The sequence below is a fragment of the Homarus americanus genome, unplaced genomic scaffold (assembly GCF_018991925.1).
Source record: "Homarus americanus isolate GMGI-L3 unplaced genomic scaffold, GMGI_Hamer_2.0 scaffold19318, whole genome shotgun sequence".
NCBI lineage: Eukaryota > Metazoa > Arthropoda > Malacostraca > Decapoda > Nephropidae > Homarus > Homarus americanus.
Window position 1 is genome coordinate 6,858,725 of NW_024732238.1, and position 18,828 is coordinate 6,877,552.

General features: G+C 38.6%; 1 protein-coding gene across 1 annotated transcript; it reads right to left on the reverse strand.

Moving 5' to 3' along the window:
* Positions 1–877: 877 nt before the first annotated feature.
* On the reverse strand, positions 878–14,074 carry LOC121868413. Its single transcript, XM_042369027.1, has 11 exons — positions 13,963–14,074; positions 11,292–12,092; positions 5,334–8,653; positions 4,875–4,986; positions 4,512–4,704; positions 4,041–4,217; positions 3,566–3,726; positions 3,244–3,363; positions 2,811–2,888; positions 1,917–2,042; positions 878–1,540 (listed from the first exon to the last, which is right to left on the reverse strand). Exons 2-11 carry the CDS (start codon positions 12,090–12,092, stop codon positions 1,529–1,531), a joined length of 5,100 nt encoding a protein of 1,699 aa, XP_042224961.1. The 5' UTR covers positions 13,963–14,074; the 3' UTR covers positions 878–1,528.
* Between the last annotated feature and the right edge of the window lie 4,754 nt (positions 14,075–18,828).

Here is an 18,828-nt window from a genome sequence, read left to right on the forward strand (position 1 = left end):
ATAATGCAGTGCAGTGTTGATTTAAAGAAAATAATCTTGAATTACACCAAGAGAGCTAAAATTTTATGGGTGAAATGGCGCCATGGGGTGACTTCTCTTCCACCCCAATGCTTTCTCTTCTTCCTTCTCCTCCACCCCCATTCTAAATCCCATCATCATCATCATCATCATCATCATCATCATCATCCAGGAGCCTTCTACATACACACCTCAAAGTAAGTGAACTTTTCTACCATTTTTGCTGAATTTAGGAAATTTTCGGTGAGCTGGAACCAATTACCCAAAAACCCATTGAAACAATGGTTTCGGTTAACGAACTTTTCGGTTAACGAACGACCTTCTGGAACGGATTGAGTTCGTTTACGGAGGGGTCACTGTATCTTAAATTAAGTGATTTTAGATTTATATTAGAGGCTATGATATAGTGGGATTTTAAACAGTGTTCTGTAAGTACTGTACAGTATGTACATAGTATGCATTTCGACTTGCATACATTTTCGACTGAAGAATGTCCCCAGGAACTGAACTCGTTCTTAACCTGGGGACTGCTTGTACTAATGATATAATAAACATCTGGAGCTGCTCTGATGCTTGTCACTCTCTGTGCCTCATATTTAATTCAAAGTAAATAAATGATAAGACATGTAACTAGACATGGCATTTTGTTACCTTTCAATAAAACATTTACAACATATATATACAGTACTTCTATCATTACTTATAATATCAAGCACTGAATTGTACTTATGAGACTTTACGAGTGTTTAAGAGGATTATTGAAGTTTATACATCAAGTGAAGCATAACTCCACCCTCTTCAAAATGAATTAATTTACAACAAAGCTTTTAATACACATTCAGATGTGTGTGTAGAAGATGGAAGGCATAATGAGATAGGTGGGTGGAAGGGAATAATGTACTGTGGAAGACTTGATGTAGAACAGAGGGAGGCAAGGGGGAGTAATTACAATGAAATACGTAAGATGGAAGTTTTAACAATGAAACATAAAATAAGACTGAAGGAGAAAGATGCTTCAGGTGTTTGTACAAATACAAAGTTAAGTCGTGTTTGTACAATTACCTTGAAGCTGGATGTCAACTAAAAAAGAGGGAAGAATATAAATTTACTTTTTTTTTTTAATTCATAGTACAATATATGTGAAATATACTGGAAAGATTGTACAGCTTACCTGCATAGGTTAGGGGTGTAGTACATGTTAACAAGCACAAATTACTGTCCTGTACCATATTTATACCATAATTAATAAGCAGGTGATATAACTGTCATCAGACCAGTGCTCTTTGTATAAATAAACTTTTCTTCAAAATAGTTTAGTCAGAATAAAAAGTATCTTGGCATCTCAACATTTCTACTGTTCAATATTTTACACATAACATTAATGTTTTTCACAGCCTTCCTCGTGCCACTCGTAACTTAGAAAAGGATTGAAGCACACAACACTATGCCATCAATACTGCCCATTCTATTATGGTTGTGTTTCAGAATATTTTTTACACAGGTACAGAAATTATTGTCCTCCCTGTAAAGGGAAAATAATAATGGATTAGTTAATGGTAACTGAAACAATACAAGTTTTGGTTTCTATTTGATCTCTACTGGACTGTACATCATCACAAGGAACTGAGATGAGATCCTGCTGCAAGACAGGCAGTTAGTTATGAATCAGTGTTACACAAAAAGTAATAGATCTTGAATGAAAGATATAAGACTAAATAGTAAAATATGAATATGTTGCAAGGAAGAAAATCATGAATATATTATAAAACAAGTCCATTTAGTCATGACTGAATAAATGTGTTAGGAGGAAGACAATTAACCAAATATGAATATACTTGTACTGTAAGCCAATTTGCCCTGAATGAATGTGTTAGAAGAGGTGAACAACAGAGCCTCACCTGACTAGTGGTGGCAACATAAACTAGTCCCTGAAGTGATGAAGCAGCAGATGCTTCTAGAGGTATTGAAATGGGTACTCCAACCATCTCCTGAGTCAGCTGAACCATACTCTCACCTGACCTCACCTACAAGAACAAGAAGTAAAACTTTTTATCAGTCTAGTGTGAGTCTGTTTCTGAGTACTGTATATGGTGAAAGCAACTAAGGACTGGTAAGACATACCCAGTACTGTATATCACACCATTCCTTCCACATTTATAACTTAACTCGGAAATTCAACAGAGTTTACATGCCAAGTGTACAGTGTTATGTAATTAGAGGCATTTTTACACTAATATTATAGCCAGAATACTTTCTGCCAAACTGAATCAACTGCAGATTTTCTTTTTTTTATCTGCCAAATCGGTGGTGCCTCGGGCATCTATGCATGAGATCCTTGTGTGCTTTAGCTGTATCCTGGGACAGTTGCAAAAGTTTCTGCTGCATTCTGGAAAAAAAAAGAGCCCAATCGTTTTATCAAGAACTATTACCAAGGGTCCCAAGAATATGTCTGATGAGGAAAGGATCACATCTTTGTCCAGTTGAGAGAAAAAGTTCCTTCAAGGGAAATTCAGAACGTGACACAGCAACAATTAAAACTGAAGCACACAGCACAAAATCTTCCTGCCAATTCTGTTCCATCTCGGAAATTGTCTCTTGGGAGGCCCAGCAAGACCTCCAAGGCCACTGATAGTCTTACGAGATGAGAAGTGATAAAGAATCCAATAGTGTGTGCAGTAGAAAAGAAACAAGCTCACCACAACCTCCTTCAAGATACGTCAGGTACAAATAACTCGATGCAAACTGTAAAAGGAGCTAAGTATACCATGTCATCATGCGCCCCACCCCCTTACCTGAGACAGCACAGAAGAGTCGACAGCTGCATAGATGTACTGGTCCCCGGCCATGATCACCTGACCAGGGACGGGGGTCTGTAAAGTGTAACAAATGTCTAAAATCCTTTCGCTTATTCCTCCATGAATCATCTTCCCTCCTTTCTCAGTCTCCGTACGAGGGAAATAACAAAATATCAACTGGGGGTAAGTGGTATAGTGGATGAAAAGTGACAGGGAAGGTCTGGAACAAGTAGAAATATTAATACAAACACTTTTTCCTCATGGCCTAAACTTGCTATACCTTACTAAAAATTTAAATGAGTTTAAACATAAATATACTGTAGAATAGAATTTTTCATCTCAAGAATAACAGCTTAGATTTAAGTATCCATCATGGTACCAATACAGAAATATTATTAAGAGCACAAGGTAGGCAGCCGAGAGAACCAACCTGCACGTGGACAGTGTTGAGAAAATTTGTGTCGTGTGGACTCTCCACTGTAAAAGTTCCACTATTAACATCAATATTAACCACGTGGGGGGCAGGTGGTGTCATGTCACTTAAGATGGTCTGAAGAAATGAAGAAAAAATGTGTTTATACGAACTTCCTGGTTAGTTGTACCAATATTTTCATCTTGAAAAACAGTAAACAAAAATAATTGTAAGTTAAAGAATTATTACTCATACATTATCTATACAGTATAAGGGACAATAAGATGTCTTTTCCTAGCACACAACCAAGATGTTTTCAATGGTTTGTTTAGATACACACCTGTGGTGATTCTATTTTGCCAACTTTGGTTGACAAAATTGCTTGACGTTGCTTCTTGCTCTCACCTCTGCTGTGCTCAGCCACGTGTGCCAAGTAATTGTCTCGTTTAACTGTCTTGAAGGAGCACATCCCACAGGTGAACATTATGCCATCTTGCTGGGCTGTTAAATATAATACTTATCTACAGATCTCAAATGAGTTTTTACCAACTGTAACATAAGTTTCTGCATCACTGTCACCTTGATCTTGGTCACTTCAAAAAGATGTTTTCATTTTCAAAAGCACCATAGTTACAAGATTCTTGTGAGACAGTCTGCCTTTAGTGCCCTATTATATCAAGAATCTTCAAAGAACTATTTAGTATAACTTGTATTCCAAATGAACTTAACAGCATATTGTATCCACTTAATAAGGCATCCACTGTCTTATGGTAACAATAGTGTTTTAGTAAAGATTAAAATATAGTAATTCTTACCTTCACCAGGATGCTTGTCCTTGAGATGAACCTTAAAAGTAGTTGACTGTATGGAGGCGTAGTCACAGTAGGGACACCGATAAGGTCTAACTCCAGTGTGTTGCATTTTGTGCCGCCGAAGAGAGTTGTGGTCGGAGGTGCGGTAATTGCACTTTTCACAAGCAAATGGCTTCTCACCTGAAATATTTACACAACCATTGGTCACAAATGTACAGAAATTATATTATTCAAAATCTTAAAACAGGGAGACTTAGGTATCTGAGCTGTAAGAATGATAACTATGAGAAGGTATAACTACTGTAGTTATGACAGGTGAGACAAAAGTGAAGAAAGAGTGGAAACTGGGAATTAAATAATATACATAATGAAACAACTGCCAGTTCTTGCCTGGCTGGGCATTGATAGTTTGAAATAACTTGCAAAAAAATCACAAAAGAATAAAAAAAATGCTCGTATGTTAGCTTCATTGACCTGTGTGTTGCCTCATGTGCATCTTGAGTGTAGACCTTGAGGCAGTGGAGTAGCCGCAGTAATTACAAAGGAATGGTTTCACTTTTTTGTGTACAGACTCTTGATGGTTCCGCAACATACGCTTGTCAGAGAACGGCCTTTGACAAATCTCACACTGATGTTGTGGAGCCTCTGACTTCTTCATGTGTAAGGACTGTGAAAAATAGTTTACAATAATCACACCTCCCAACTATAGTGACTACAGTACCTCTTTTTCAATAAACATTAATGCAACAGAGTAATTGTCTCAAGTTCAGTACAGTAGTACTATAATCACATGATGGGTCACATTTGTTCATAGTAAAAATAAACTATAACACCTACCTTATGATTGCGTAACTGTTTTGCCGTTTTAAAGCGCTTCCCACAAGTATCACACAGAGAAGGTCTCTCATCACTGTGGATTTTATGGTGAACGTTCATCAACTTGCTGTAACTGTTGGGAGGAAATGGTTGTCTCATCACCACAATGTACAGTAATGGAAAAAATAATCAACCTAGACCTATTGTATTTATATACTATACTGTCCACTTGTGAACACATACATTAGTACACACACACACACACATAAAATAGTCAATGGGTCAGTTGTTCTTTAAGACAACCCCTACCATAATATAGTACAGTACTGTACACTAAAATATCATATAAAAAAAAATCTAAATTTAAGCCACTTTACATACCTACTGTATCACTTTAATCATAAAAAAAAATGTTTTTAGACAATGTGCAGCTATTCAAATACTGTACTGTACTGTTATACAAAAGACATATTTACTAACCTATAGGACTTGTAATCACACTTGTCACATTTATGAAGCTCCATGTCAATGAGGTGTTGTCTCCAGAGGTGAAGTGCTAGGTCACGCCAGCTTTGAAACTTGGTAGAGGAACACTCTTGGCACTGCAGCATTGAATTTACGTGGCACTTTCGATGGTACACAATATTGTTCTCGCTCTTCATCCTTAGCCCGCAACCATTCACGTCACACCTGATGCCGAGCACTTCATCCGGCAGCGTCACCTTGGGATTCTTTTTCTTAAATTTTGTAATGCCAGTCGTCTTTGAATATAATGGACGGCCCGGTTTTTTATTATTGCTTGGCCTTGTGCTGCCGCTGTCAACGGTTATGCTACTATCATTCGTGTCTTCGTCGTCATAGTCGTGGTCACTTCCCGGTTCTGCGGTTTCTCCAAGTTCAATTGTTAGACGCAAGTCTTCCTCTTCCTCTTCTTTATCTATCACTCTTCTCTCAAACTCTCCAACATCTTTAGGCTCACTTTTGATAAATATACCAATCCTGCCAGTTGGCTGTTCTTCTTCCACCTTGACAATTCGATTTTTAAATTTCCCGGGTGCTGGATTATATATTTCCATTTTGTACTCTGGATCAGCCTTGTGTTTCTGACTCCCTTCCATAGTAGTAGTGACAGATGACTCAGGTTCATCACTTGCAGCAGCCTCCTCAAGATGAACTTTATCGTTCCTGGGGACCAAAACTTTGACCCGTTTTGCGGGAGACTTTTCTACCTCCTCCTCGGATTCATCTGTATCAGACAGATACTTGCTATGTCGTTCTTTCATGTGGTTCACCATTTCGCTCTTGTCCTGACTTAGAAAAGAACACAACCGGCACTTAAAACATGCCACTTGCTGTACTAATAGTTCATTTTTTCTAAACATTTCCTTTCTTTTCTCACTTTGGCACTGAGATGTCTTAGGCTGTGCTGGGACACTTTTCTTTACAGGAGCTACAGGTGCCTCTTGGGCAAGTGTTGGGGAGTGACTCAAGAGAATGGGAGAATTTTGAGATGGACAGGGTATTGAATTCAATCTTGTAACATCAACCTGTAAGGCTTTTGTTGTCTCTGTTGTCAATTTCTGGTCCTGAATTAGAACCCTGCTGGAGGTCTCAGAATCTGAGCGTAACTTAATGGGTTCACTGTCGGACTTGGTGGTTGCGGCCTTGAGAGCACTAGTAAATGTGAGATCTGATGAAGTAATTGACACAAGTTTCTTTGAGTTACCGCTAGTCTTCTCAGGTGAGTAGGTAAACGCTCCTGACCCAGTGCTGAGAGAAACTTCTGATTCTGAGAGACTACTCATGTCTATACACATATTAGAATTATCCAAGAACTGGTCCAGGTCAGCTGTTGTGGCCAAATTTGAGAGCAAAGCTGGTAGTGGACCCTGCCCCGATGAACAAGATTTTCCGCCAGACACTCCACTGACCATAAAATCCCCTGTAATATTTGGCAAACTGAAACTGGGCAACAGTGGTGACGGTAACCCCTGTAGTGGTGCAGTGTCTCCTCCAATGCCCGTACCCAGTCCACTAGGATTACTGTGAAGCTCTTCACCAGTCGTACCAGTGAGAGAGGCACCGAGGCTCAAATCGCTCTCATCACTACGGTGGAGTTCAGACAGGAGCACATCACCAGTGTGGGACAAACGGCTTTCTGAGAGACCTATAAGTGGTATCCCAGATCCTCCTACCCCTGCATCTGGATTTGGTCCACGGCTTAAAAGGTCAACTAACGTCTGATGTGAAATTCTTGACATATCTGAGGTAGAATATCTCACTCTGTTAGATCCATCCTGAGGTACTGATCCAGGTCTGGATAATACTGTTGAACCAAGAGCATTAGGTGAGGAACAACTGGAAGTAACTGAAGGAAGCATTGGGTCAATAGAAGTGATTAAGCCTGGTTTTGTGCTTAAGCTACTCGGAGATCTGGTTAAGGAGTCCATAACCACTCCACTTTTATTCATTCCATCTGGCACACCTAAAATATTAAATGATCTGGTGTTACTTACAATCTGATTGGTTGAGGATGCCATTTTTCTAAAACTTTTGTCAACTGATAATGCACCAACTGTATTATTATTAGTAGTAATATTATTGCCTGAAACATTGCATGTTGTTCCTGGTGACATATGAGTTGTGGGCAAAACTCTAAGAGTCTCAGCACTTAAACCCTCCAACTGCTGCTCCACCATATTTGCTGAACTCTGAGAACTCAACAGAACCGAATCTAGTTGCCTCTGAGGAATTATCTGACCATGTGATATTGAGTTTGGAAGTAACAATGTTGCACTGTTCAACTGAAAATTTGAAGGCAAGCCAAATATTCCATCAAGAGGTAAAGAGGTCAGAGCTTTTCCTAATGAATCGCCGTATCCACTAGAGCCACGTAGGGACCCGGTCACGGTACACATGCTCGCTGCAGAACTACGAGTTGATGTTGTGAGAGGACTTGAACCTCGACTGGTCGTGGCAAAAACCATCTCTGTGCCATCATCCATGTCCCCTAAACGTGAACCACTAGACATACGTACACTTGGGTTTGGGACAAGATGAGCAATCTCTGCAGCCTTAGTTACTTGGGACGGAATGTGTGGCTTAGCATCTAGCAGTTTGTTTAGCATACGGTTAGAAGCTATCAGAGGTGAAGTAGTACTCGTAGTGGTAGTGTTAGTTGTGGGCTTTTTGGAAAGTGAATTAACAATATCTTGGGACATGATATGCATATTATTAAGCTGAGAAGCTTCAAGGTGTGATGCACTTTGTGACGTAGATATCTGTGAGCTGGCCAACTGAGTGGTCACTTGAGTTGTGGGGTTTGACGATTCCTTTGGTGAAGTGACAAGGGGTGGAGAATGGTGTTCCGGACGTGCAGTAAAACCATCTTGTATGCGCATCACAGATATTCCGTCAACTTCAAGTGACGCGACCGAAGATACCAGGGGAATTGTAGCTTGTCCCAGATTATTTCTTGGTGGCATCAGAACTCTCTCTACTGTAAATGCATCAAGGGTTTGAGTCTGTGTGAGAGACTGTGGCAGTGTTTGTGAGAGCGTTGCATTTCCTTGCTGCAAGCCAATTGATGCACTCAGCTGTTCGGGTTGTGAGAAAGATGTAAGAGTATGCATTAGCTGTGCTTGAGAAGTGTTGGAAAGTGCCTCATTTATACTGACAGTGGAAGGATGTAGATCATGTAATGTAACCGATGGTGCAATGTGTTGGTGTCTCGTAGCAGGGACTTGCACTACCTCAAGCCCACCAGTGTTCTCCGTGGCTTGTTGTGATGTGCTGTCCATCTGTAAGGTAAAGTTCCAACATTAAAATTAATATAAATATACAGTACAGTCTAGAGTACTATATATGAGAGTGATTCAAGCAATTCTGTTCACAGAAATGCAAAGTTTGATGTTCTTGTCTTTGTACTGTAGCTCTGAATATTACAAACAAAAGTTTGGGAACAACATGAACCACACTCAAATAACATAAGGCAGATTGATCTAGAAGTCCTCATTTCTAGCTAAGCCAAATGTTCCTTATTATCATGCATGACTGATTCATCTTACCTTACCTCCCATGGCAGCTGGGAAGTGGTCTTATAATCACCCATCCCTCCCCATTACAACCATCACCCTAAATAGAGGGAGATTAGATGCAACAGTTGTCTACCAGAGGCAAGGAGTCTACTTAAAAGTCAAGTTACTACCTCATACCACCACTATGGACCACCATCTTTGATTTCAAGGTCAATCCAACATCTTTAGTACTTATGAGAATATACACTATACATATACAGTACTGTATATACCGGTATATATTTTGTTCAGTTCATAATACATATGAGCAACCCTCATACCTGTTGCTGCACACAATCCATGAATTCTTTCACCGTTATCATTTTCTCCTGGAAAAAGAAGGAGAGAGTTGGAGACTTCCGTTATTTCAGAGACAGCGCATAGATTAAGGATGAAGGAATCAGGAATGAATATCAGAAAAGAAGGTGCAAGGCCAAGAAACTGTGGATTGCAAGAAGATCAGACATCCCCAGCTTATTTCACTTGATTAAACACCCCAACACTACCTGTGGGGAGGGGTTAGGTTAGCATAAGGATGGTTAACCTAAGGTGATTAAGCTGGGGTGTCTGATCTTCACATTAATCCATAACAACTACAAAATACCTGTACTGTACAGACATGCAAAGGGATATTACCGTACACCTTGTTTATCCTACACTAATAAATGCCAGCGAGATGTTAGTGTAAATTCAACAGTTTAATACTGTAGTGTACTGTATTGTATTACAGAACTCAAACTGCACAGATATTTTAAGACAAGATGGTGTGTTGTATTCAGTTACAGTACAGTACTATACAAACTGAAAAATGAAAGATATTAGAGGGTACAGATAAGGAACCAAAGCAAAGTATTAGATCACCCAGTAGAGGATCAAATACAGTACTCAGGTAGAATGGACAAGTGAGGAGAAAGGTGGGGAAAGACTCACAAGAAGTGTCCCTGTACAGTACTTTATTTTAATGTGTTAATAGAAGGCACATATTACACAAAATTAGAGAGGAGTAAGTAACTTTGTGAGTGATTTTTTCTGAGTGCCAGTACAGTGCTTATCATGCACAAATTTACAAATGTGACTTACTATGTAACATTTTTGGGACCTTACTATCTATGTACATTTCTAAATACAGAGGCTTAGTATCACCTTAAAGTAAGCAAACCGAGAAAAAAAAATGGCAGCATCAAACATGTTCAGGTATCCCCCGATCTACGATATTCCACTTAAATGATGATGATGTATAAAGACCCCCTCCCTATTTATGATGTAAACAACCCAATTGAGCAATGGTCATCATCTGACCAATGCAGACTATTCTCTCGGTTCACTTGTCAGCTGCAGTCTACCCGAGTGCTATCACCCGGTGCACTACAGTTCCAAGCTTTGTTCCATGGTGATCACACATGGCTGTGATCGTGTAGCTCAATGATTATTGGTCAGTATCGGTGTCGTTAATTATCATTGGTGTTTTTTTTTTTTACCTTACAGTTGACAGGACATCAGTAACATTCACACTATACTCTGAATTTGTGACTGTGAAATGAGCAGTGTAACTTTGAAAATGTCTGGGAAGGCCAAGGCACCCAGAAAAACTGTCTCTCTGGAGGTGAAGCTTGACAATGTGAAGCCTTTCCAGACTCCCCAGAGGCTGTGTGGGAGTCAGAGTGACATCTCCACTCCACCTTCAAGAGTTCCTTTTTTAAGCCTCAAAAGGGACATGTAATGATGACTAGACTTATTCTTAATGATGTGGTGAGTTGTTTTATCGTGTTGTACGATTATTATTAATGTAGGATTTTTTGTCAGTGATACATATAAGTATCCGAATGGATGGGAACATATCCCAATGAACCCCTTGTTATAATGATCCCGATTTACGATATTTCAACCTGCGATGGATTTTCAGGAACTTAACTCCATTGTAAACAGGGGGATACCAGTACAGTAAATAATAAGGCAGAGTTAACAGTCAATACTAAAGGATGTCTAGTGCTTCCTTGATATTTGCTCTCAAAAGCAATTAATAAGCTGTACTAGACTACAATACTGGACATACTGTACATGTAATTCTAGTGTGCAGCTGGTCTAGCATACAAGACTTGCACAAATGAATACCTCATGACCCCAGTAAAAGAAAGCTTTGGAGATATACACAAACAGCATGAAGATTAGGCATCATAGCTTTCTTTACCTCATGATTAAACCTCCGAATGCTAACTTAATCCAAGTATCATTACGGTGTTTAATTATCAGGTAAAATAAGCTGGGGTGCCTAATCTCCAGGTGATCCCAGGCAGATAAGTACCTGTAGATAAATAGGGGTGTATATACTTCATTTATACAGTACAGTATACAATAGTCTCACCTGTGTGGCATCCACCAGGCCTGCCATGGTATTTATCACTGAAGACTGTGACAGTGTTGGTAACGGAGTCTGTAGAGGTATTTGTGATAATGGCGACTGGACCTGGATATGAGGCTGGGTGTGAGAGAGTGACTGCACTTGAACTTGTGACTGTGAATGCAATTGAGGTTGTAACTGTAGTTGAGACTGTGCATTCACTTGGGAATGTGTGTGGTGTACCTGTGACTGTGTGTGGTGTACCTGTGCATGGTGTACCTGTGCCTGTGTGTGGTGTACCTGTGCCTGTGTGTAGTGTGCCTGTGTGTGGTGTGCCTGTGTGTGGTGTACCTGTGCCTGTGTGTGGTGTACCTGTGCCTGAGCATGGACTTGTGACTGTGTGTGTATCTGTGATTGTGTGAGCACCTGGGGATGAGCGTACACTAAAGACTGTGCAAGTGTTCGAGGCGTCCCTTGCACTAAAGAGTTTGACTGTATTTGTGACTGAGTGGCTGACTGAGTCTCCTCTTGTGACAGTGGAAGTAAATGAGGAAGGGAATGAGACTGAGCCTGCATGTGTGTTTGTGACTGTGTGTGGACTTGAGACTGTACTTCGGGTTCTGCTTGTGTGTGCATGAGTGACTCTGTATGCAGTATAGCCGACTGCATGAGAGTAACGCCAGTCTGTGAACGGACAACAACAGGGGGGACGCGGGCAAGGTTGGATTGAGTGGATGTGTGTATGAGGTTCGCAGTAGAGGGATGGACCGTTTCCACTTCACTTCCACGTACTTTGTACACCCTGCGACCACTGTCATCACTCATCTGAAATAAATTTTCTATTTAATTTTAAAATATTTCAAACAGACTTGGTGTATATACTTTTATGTTTTTTTATTGATACTGTTCTTCATTTACATATTTTTTTTTATCTAAAAAAATTACATTATCATTTTAAAAGGTTCATGTGAAAATCAGGCACCCTAACTTATTTCACTTTACAATCACCATGTTAATGCTAACTATACCTAACCTTCCCAGGTAAAAGTATTTAATTACCAGGTAAAATAAGATAGGATGCCTTATCTTCAGGTGATTCCCTTATAATAAAATGTACAGTACATGTGAAGTAAATATTAATAATATTCAATTTGTATTTGTAATGAAAAAACAGTTTCCACAGCAATGTTGTGTATAACAACAGATAATGCAGTTATATGTAGTTCAGTATATAATAATTAATTTTATTAAATGATATACATGTATAAAAACCAACAACACAGTAATGCAGTTTTACCATTAAATTTTATATAATGTAAACCTGTATAGATGTAATATTTCAACAACTTCAAAACACATTACAGTATATGCATTGGCACTACTATATATAAATTGTATTGTACTATTGTGTATGTGTGTATTGTACTATTGTGTATGTGTGTACATTGTTAAAAATATGGATATCACTTTAGTTCCCGTTAAAGTTATCAAAATAATTTTCGCAGCAATATAAACATGTGAAGTTTTGCTTAAAGGAAGTGGAGTGGTAACAGTGTGTGGTGAACATGTAACTACAGTATCTTGTTAGTGAAATGTTAACTCGCTAGTTTATCAAACAAAATCTTTAACTGTTCTTAACTAAATGCAGATTTTTAATACAAGGTTTTCCGTATTACAATATCACCTGGCCTGGGGCATTTCCGTCCAGTTACTATACTGGAAAAAAAATAAAAACGTACTTCACTTATACTGTGAACTCGCCAACATTTTATGCTGAGAATATTTACTGTACATGACCCATTATACAATTTATTAAAACTTAAAAATAAAAGGGAATGTTACAGCAGGAAATTCAAGAGCAAAAATAGTTGCATTGTTTGACTATTTTAAAGAGCTTTAAGTAATTACTACAAGAATACATCATCACCCAACATCTTGGTGGTACATATTTTATTACAAAAACCACCAAGTGTGAGGGTTATAGTTTAGTTAATTTTACAATGTCGTGAAAATAAATATTCAGCCTTGCCTAAATATTATCTTATTATCTGTATGACAGACTAGATAAGGTTATAATGAACTAGGTTGGGTCGGACTAGATAAGGTTCAGAACTTGAGAGGTAGGTTGGGTCAGGCTGACGAAAACTGGGGTATTCAGCGAAAATTTTGTGCAACCGTACTGTACAATGGTTGTCTGCATGATACACAACTGGTCTAGTCATGCACATCATATATGTACGTCTCCCCGACCTCGTGTCAAGAGGTGGGTGCCCAACAGGCCACGAGATCCTGCCAGGCCGACGTCTAATCCTTGAATGAATTTGGCCTGTAAATTCGTATGGTTCTCTAGCCTCGCCCAGACTCCATCTTGACTTTTCCAATGTTGCCAAGTCTCCCAGCTACACTTCTAACTATTAGCTTGTTATCGCCTCCCCAAAGTACTAATTACCATTTTTAAAACATACTATCACATATCAAAAAGAAATCTATCACTTAATTGTGATGCTAAAACATATAAGTGTATAATAAAGATGAAGTCTTGGTATAAGAGACATTTACTATCAAGCTCGCCAGCCTCTCCCGGCCCTTCTATTATGGCGATGGGAAGACTACTGAACGAGGCTAGCAGCTCCTCTAAAACACCTGTTACACGCCACAACCAGACTTCCATCTTGCCCATGACGCACCTTCTTACCTTGATAATAAATCGTGTGTGTGAAAATAATAGATCCTCGTACGAGCTTCAACGTAAAAATAACTTTTCACACTTGCCGTAACTCGGCGTCAACACCGTCGGCCATTACTGAGAGTGAGACGGTGCAAGGCGCGGACATTTGGCTCTCTCATTGGTCGGCTCCCCTTATACCTCCCCAAGGCGCACAATTCAAATGGACAGAAAAAAATTCTCATAAAATCGTCAAATAGTTTCACGTTGGTTCAGCATGTACATAGGCAATACGTGTGAATAAAGTACATAAACAGTGCAGGATCCCGTCAGTGTTGCTGATAGTCTTGTCTAGGGCTATTTTGAAGCCCAGTACTGACAGACTGCCCCATAGGTCTATCAATCTCTTGTGAAAAAGTATTTCCTTGTGGTCATCCAGAACTTGTGACCCATCGTGTCAGTGGTGCGTGACATCAGGTAAATGTGGTTTGGGTTTATGTTTTCCATCCCTTTCAAGATTTTGAATGTCTCTGAGATCTTTCCTATTGTTTCTTGTTTGAAGAGTAAGGCCCACAGTCTCTATGAGTAATTGAGATATAATTTAGGATCATCTTAGTCATTGTGTACTGCGTTGCATTTTCTCTAGGGATGTTCAGTATGGAATTGTGACCGACCGCCCAAGCTAGACAGTCATGGATGTTACTGAAAAGATGCACAAAATAGTCAGTCGCGGAGAACGCTAAAACTATAAAAATTGAATAGTCGAGTAAAAAAAAAACTAAAAGAATATGATAAAAAAACCTACAAATTAGTCAGTCGCGAACAACGCTAAAAGATATGTCGCGGGCGTCACTGAAGGAAAATACAATATTATTAAATTTTCCCATATACAAACATTTTCTTGCTTTATCCTAAGAAAATTTGTATAGGAATTAATTTAAAGCTTCAGATAAGAATTGTTGTTAATGCAGCTTTACCTAAAAACTTTTTTGTCGGGGGGGGGGGGTATTTTTTTAAATTAAGTAAAAGTTAAGAATAGTAATATACTTTCTTAGTCGTTTATGAAATTTCCATTGTAGAAAGTAGTTGGAAAAAGCATACAAAACTAGACATATCTAGTTGCAGTATACATACATTGCATACATATATTAATTATTAATATTGAAAATCGACAATTTTCTGTTAAGATTCTGTGAGGTACAACCACAGAAATTTATACAGTATTGAGATTTAAATAGGGAAATGAAGCAAAATATAAATAACAAAATATTATACAGCATTTTCGTCGTAAAATTATATTTTCAGTCGATCAACGGTTCTGTGTTCACGCGGGAGTGCTGACGCCGAAGAAGGTACTTTTGAGCTGCTCTTCCGAAAACCACTCATGTTTCTTTTTTTAATAACGCTGCTGTATTGCATTTTCAAGGCCTATGGTGTTCTGTAAGCTTACGTCAAGTGTCCAGGGTGAGGTGCAGACTGCCATTATTGTCGAGATAAACAAGAAAAGACACAAAATCGCAGACATAGGTAAGGTGAAGTTATGTTTGGCAAAGGTAGGGCAGATTTGTGGTCAGGATTAGTTAGGTTTGGTTTGTCTCTTTTGTATGTCTTACCCCACATTTTATCTCTAATTCGAAGCCCTGTCTACTTTGTGCGATCAATATTTTACTTTCACAAGTGAAATCGAAAATTTAAAATTATTTGAAAAAATATATATTTACGACGAAAACGCTAGTGATAAGTAATATTATTTTTTGGTTCAATCTCCCTCTATATAAATTAGCGTAAAGTTCGGTGTTTGTACTAGACCAGGGGTTCTCAACCAGGGGGGAATTCAGGTTTTCAGGGGGGGGGGGGAAACTGATTCGGGAGCAAGAGATATGTTCGATGAGAAATCAATCACAGAATTTTGGCCCTTGATGTGCGATTCCTACCCAAAAGTGGCAGAAAGAGCTATCCGTGCATTGCTTCCGTTTGTGTCGACATATCTTTGTGAGTCAGGCTTTTCAACTCTGTTGCAAATTAAAACGAAGCAACGTAGTAGATTAGAGGTAGAAAATGACCTGCGTTGTGCCCTTTCAAGCACTCCTCCGCGTATCCCAGAATTGGCGAAGAAAAAACAATCACAGGTTTCTCATTGACTGTAATCTTCATCTGAATAAAATTAATTACAAATTTACAATATCCTGGTATTCTATTGAACTTTTTGTTTATTGCATTATGCTTCAGTTTGGTCTGTTAAGTAATTCATTATAAATAAAAAAAAAAACTATTTTACTTTTATTCAAGGTTTATAAATCCATCAACATTTTCAATTGGCATTTAATTTGTAAAACTCCACTATATAAATAATCCATGTAAAATTGTAAATGTATATGTACTAATATGGAAAAAATAAAGGATTTTCAGTATTATATGCATATTATTTGGAATGCACTTTTTGAGGCAGACAATCTTGGAAAGGAGGAGGGAATGACATTCTGACATATGGTGAAAGGGGTGCATGGGGCAAACAAGGTTGAGAACCACTGTACTAGACAGAATCTTTGGTAAGTATTGACAACATACTGTACTCGTCGCCAGTTTTTCAAAGAAAATTAATTTAAAAACCCCATTTTTACAAATTTGTCCAAACTACGAGTGTCCACTGCAAAACTAAGTGAAATTGCTGCGCTTTTAAATATATTTTCTATGCAAAAATCGGCGACGGGTATGTCGTCAATAATTACCTAAATTTACATATAATCGGCAGTACAGTAGTATATAGAGAAAATAACCGCTCAAGGGGCCTTCATGGCTTACGTATGTCAAGTAGCAACATTTACTTGTCAGTGCACCCCTCTATGGCAATAGTGTTGACGCGGAGTAGATGGCACTATTACACACTACAGGAAGAGAAGTGCCGGACATTCTTTTAAGACTTGCCGACAGGTTTGTGTATTCTTGCCTGATGCAACTCGAGATAACATTGTGTGTGAATCGGGGTCCACGTCGACGGTAGGAAGGGAAGATGATGGCCTCCTTATATCTAAGATAGGTTGTGGGAAGAACGGCTGAACGTATTATTTTTCTATATAGCAGAGGAGGGGGGGGGGGTGTAGGTCCAGCATCGGGGAATAAAAGGGTGTAGGTCTAGCTTCAGGGGAACAAGACCACAGAGAGTCTTAGCTCTAGTCAACAGAATCATCATGGTGGTACAGAGGTAACGCGTGTGTTCCCATTTACCTCGTTTCCAACCCCGCCGGGCACATATGTAAGAAGTGTTTGTTATCCAGTGTGACCCTAAATATGGTAGGTTTTCTCCGGGTACTTTGGTTTCCTTCTGTCATAACACTGTAGAATAACAAAGAACAGATCTGCCCGAACGACTAGTGTAAATTATATATTAAGATTAAACCTGATGCTCGTATGCCTGTTCTACTGTAGATATCACGTGTTCTGGATGAAATAAAATGTTTAATTTTTTTTTATTAATCTCACCATTATTTTCACGGCGTGTTGGCTGCAGCCGGTTAAGTTGTATCTTCCCTCAAGGTTAACAAGTTCACTTGTACCGAGAAAAAAAATTATAAACATCTGAAAAGTAATCATGTTTGTAATTTTTTTCCTGCTATCATCAATTTAATTTGATTTATTTTATTGCGTATTTTCAGATTATATTTCACCAATAAGGAGGAAAAAAATTTGGAGGAGATTGTTTAGTTAGTTGTGGGTGCTGACAATTGGCGCTTTACTGTAGATAGAGCTCTTGTTTGTAAAGAAAGTTGCCATTTGTTTCAATATTAATACCGGTATTATTAATTCAATTACAATTCCGACAAATATATCTTCCTCACCTTGCAGAAATCATAGTGCTTTATTTACACTAAAGATTAATATGTCGGTATTGTTGCCAGTCGCCTTTATCCTGTATTGTTGGTTCACTTGTTTGTCTACGGTCGCGTTCATCAATAATGATTGTTCAGTAATATATAGCCTACGTTTTCTGATTTAATGAACGAAACCCTTGTTGGTATAGGATAGTAATGCGATGCCTCTATGGTGATAATAATTGTAGTTTTATTAATATATTAGATTTTATACGGCCGAAGGAATATAAATATTTTTACAAGACCTTGAAACGAGGTGTAGATTGTGAAGCACTTCTAAATGCGCAGTTAACCAACCATGGCACAGTGCAGTTGGCAACTATCCAAACACACACACAAATAAATACAAGCCACGTACTAAATGCTTTCCAAAAGACAGACCGAGACATCTCTTAGGGGAGGAAAGTCCATCTATAATGACCACAGCGACAGGCGGTCACTTATGTAAAGGTAGATTATAACGTCATGCAGTGTTTTAAATTTGAGTTCACTTGAAGCAAGACTGTTTTTCTTCTCTACTTCTTGATATCTAATATATTTTATTCACATTTATATATCCTCCCTTGGATATACTTGTGATGATATTAAAAGTTCTTTCTAAAAAACGATAAAAGAATTAACATAATATACGTACAGTATATACATGAAAGTTCACTGGATTTCTTCGGGTATTCTTATTCTCGAGAACCCCGCCCTCTCAACAGCCAATTAAAGTCGACAATTTTGCCTCACCCGCGTCCTCAGCCAATCACATTTCTTGGTTGCCTTACCTCTCACTCCACCAATTACGTCGCGAGATAGCACACCTTGTAGCCAATAGGAACGCAGATGCATCAGTAGTCAGCTGGGGTACTAATATTTATGGTTATCATATGTTTCACAACAATGCTATTTCATCCATCAGATTAGTAAGAACTGAATGGCAAAGTTAGATAACCCGAGTAGATATGAATATAAATGACTAGTTTATAAAATAAATATAAGGGAGAAGCTATTTTTGTGGACGTGTCTTGGGTCAGTGAACGAA

What these genes read in the sequence shown, in the direction of transcription:
- LOC121868413 (XM_042369027.1), bottom strand. Translation starts at nt 12,092, where the DNA reads ATGAGTGATGACAGTGGTCGCAGGGTGTACAAAGTACGTGGAAGTGAA. An exon ending in AACAGTTACGCAATCATAAG is followed by an intron (nt 4,705 to 4,874) that starts GTAGGTGTTATA and finishes TATTTTTCACAG; the next exon opens with TCCTTACACATGAAGAAGTC. An exon ending in GCAAAATAGAATCACCACAG is followed by an intron (nt 3,364 to 3,565) that starts GTGTGTATCTAA and finishes TCATTTCTTCAG; the next exon opens with ACCATCTTAAGTGACATGAC.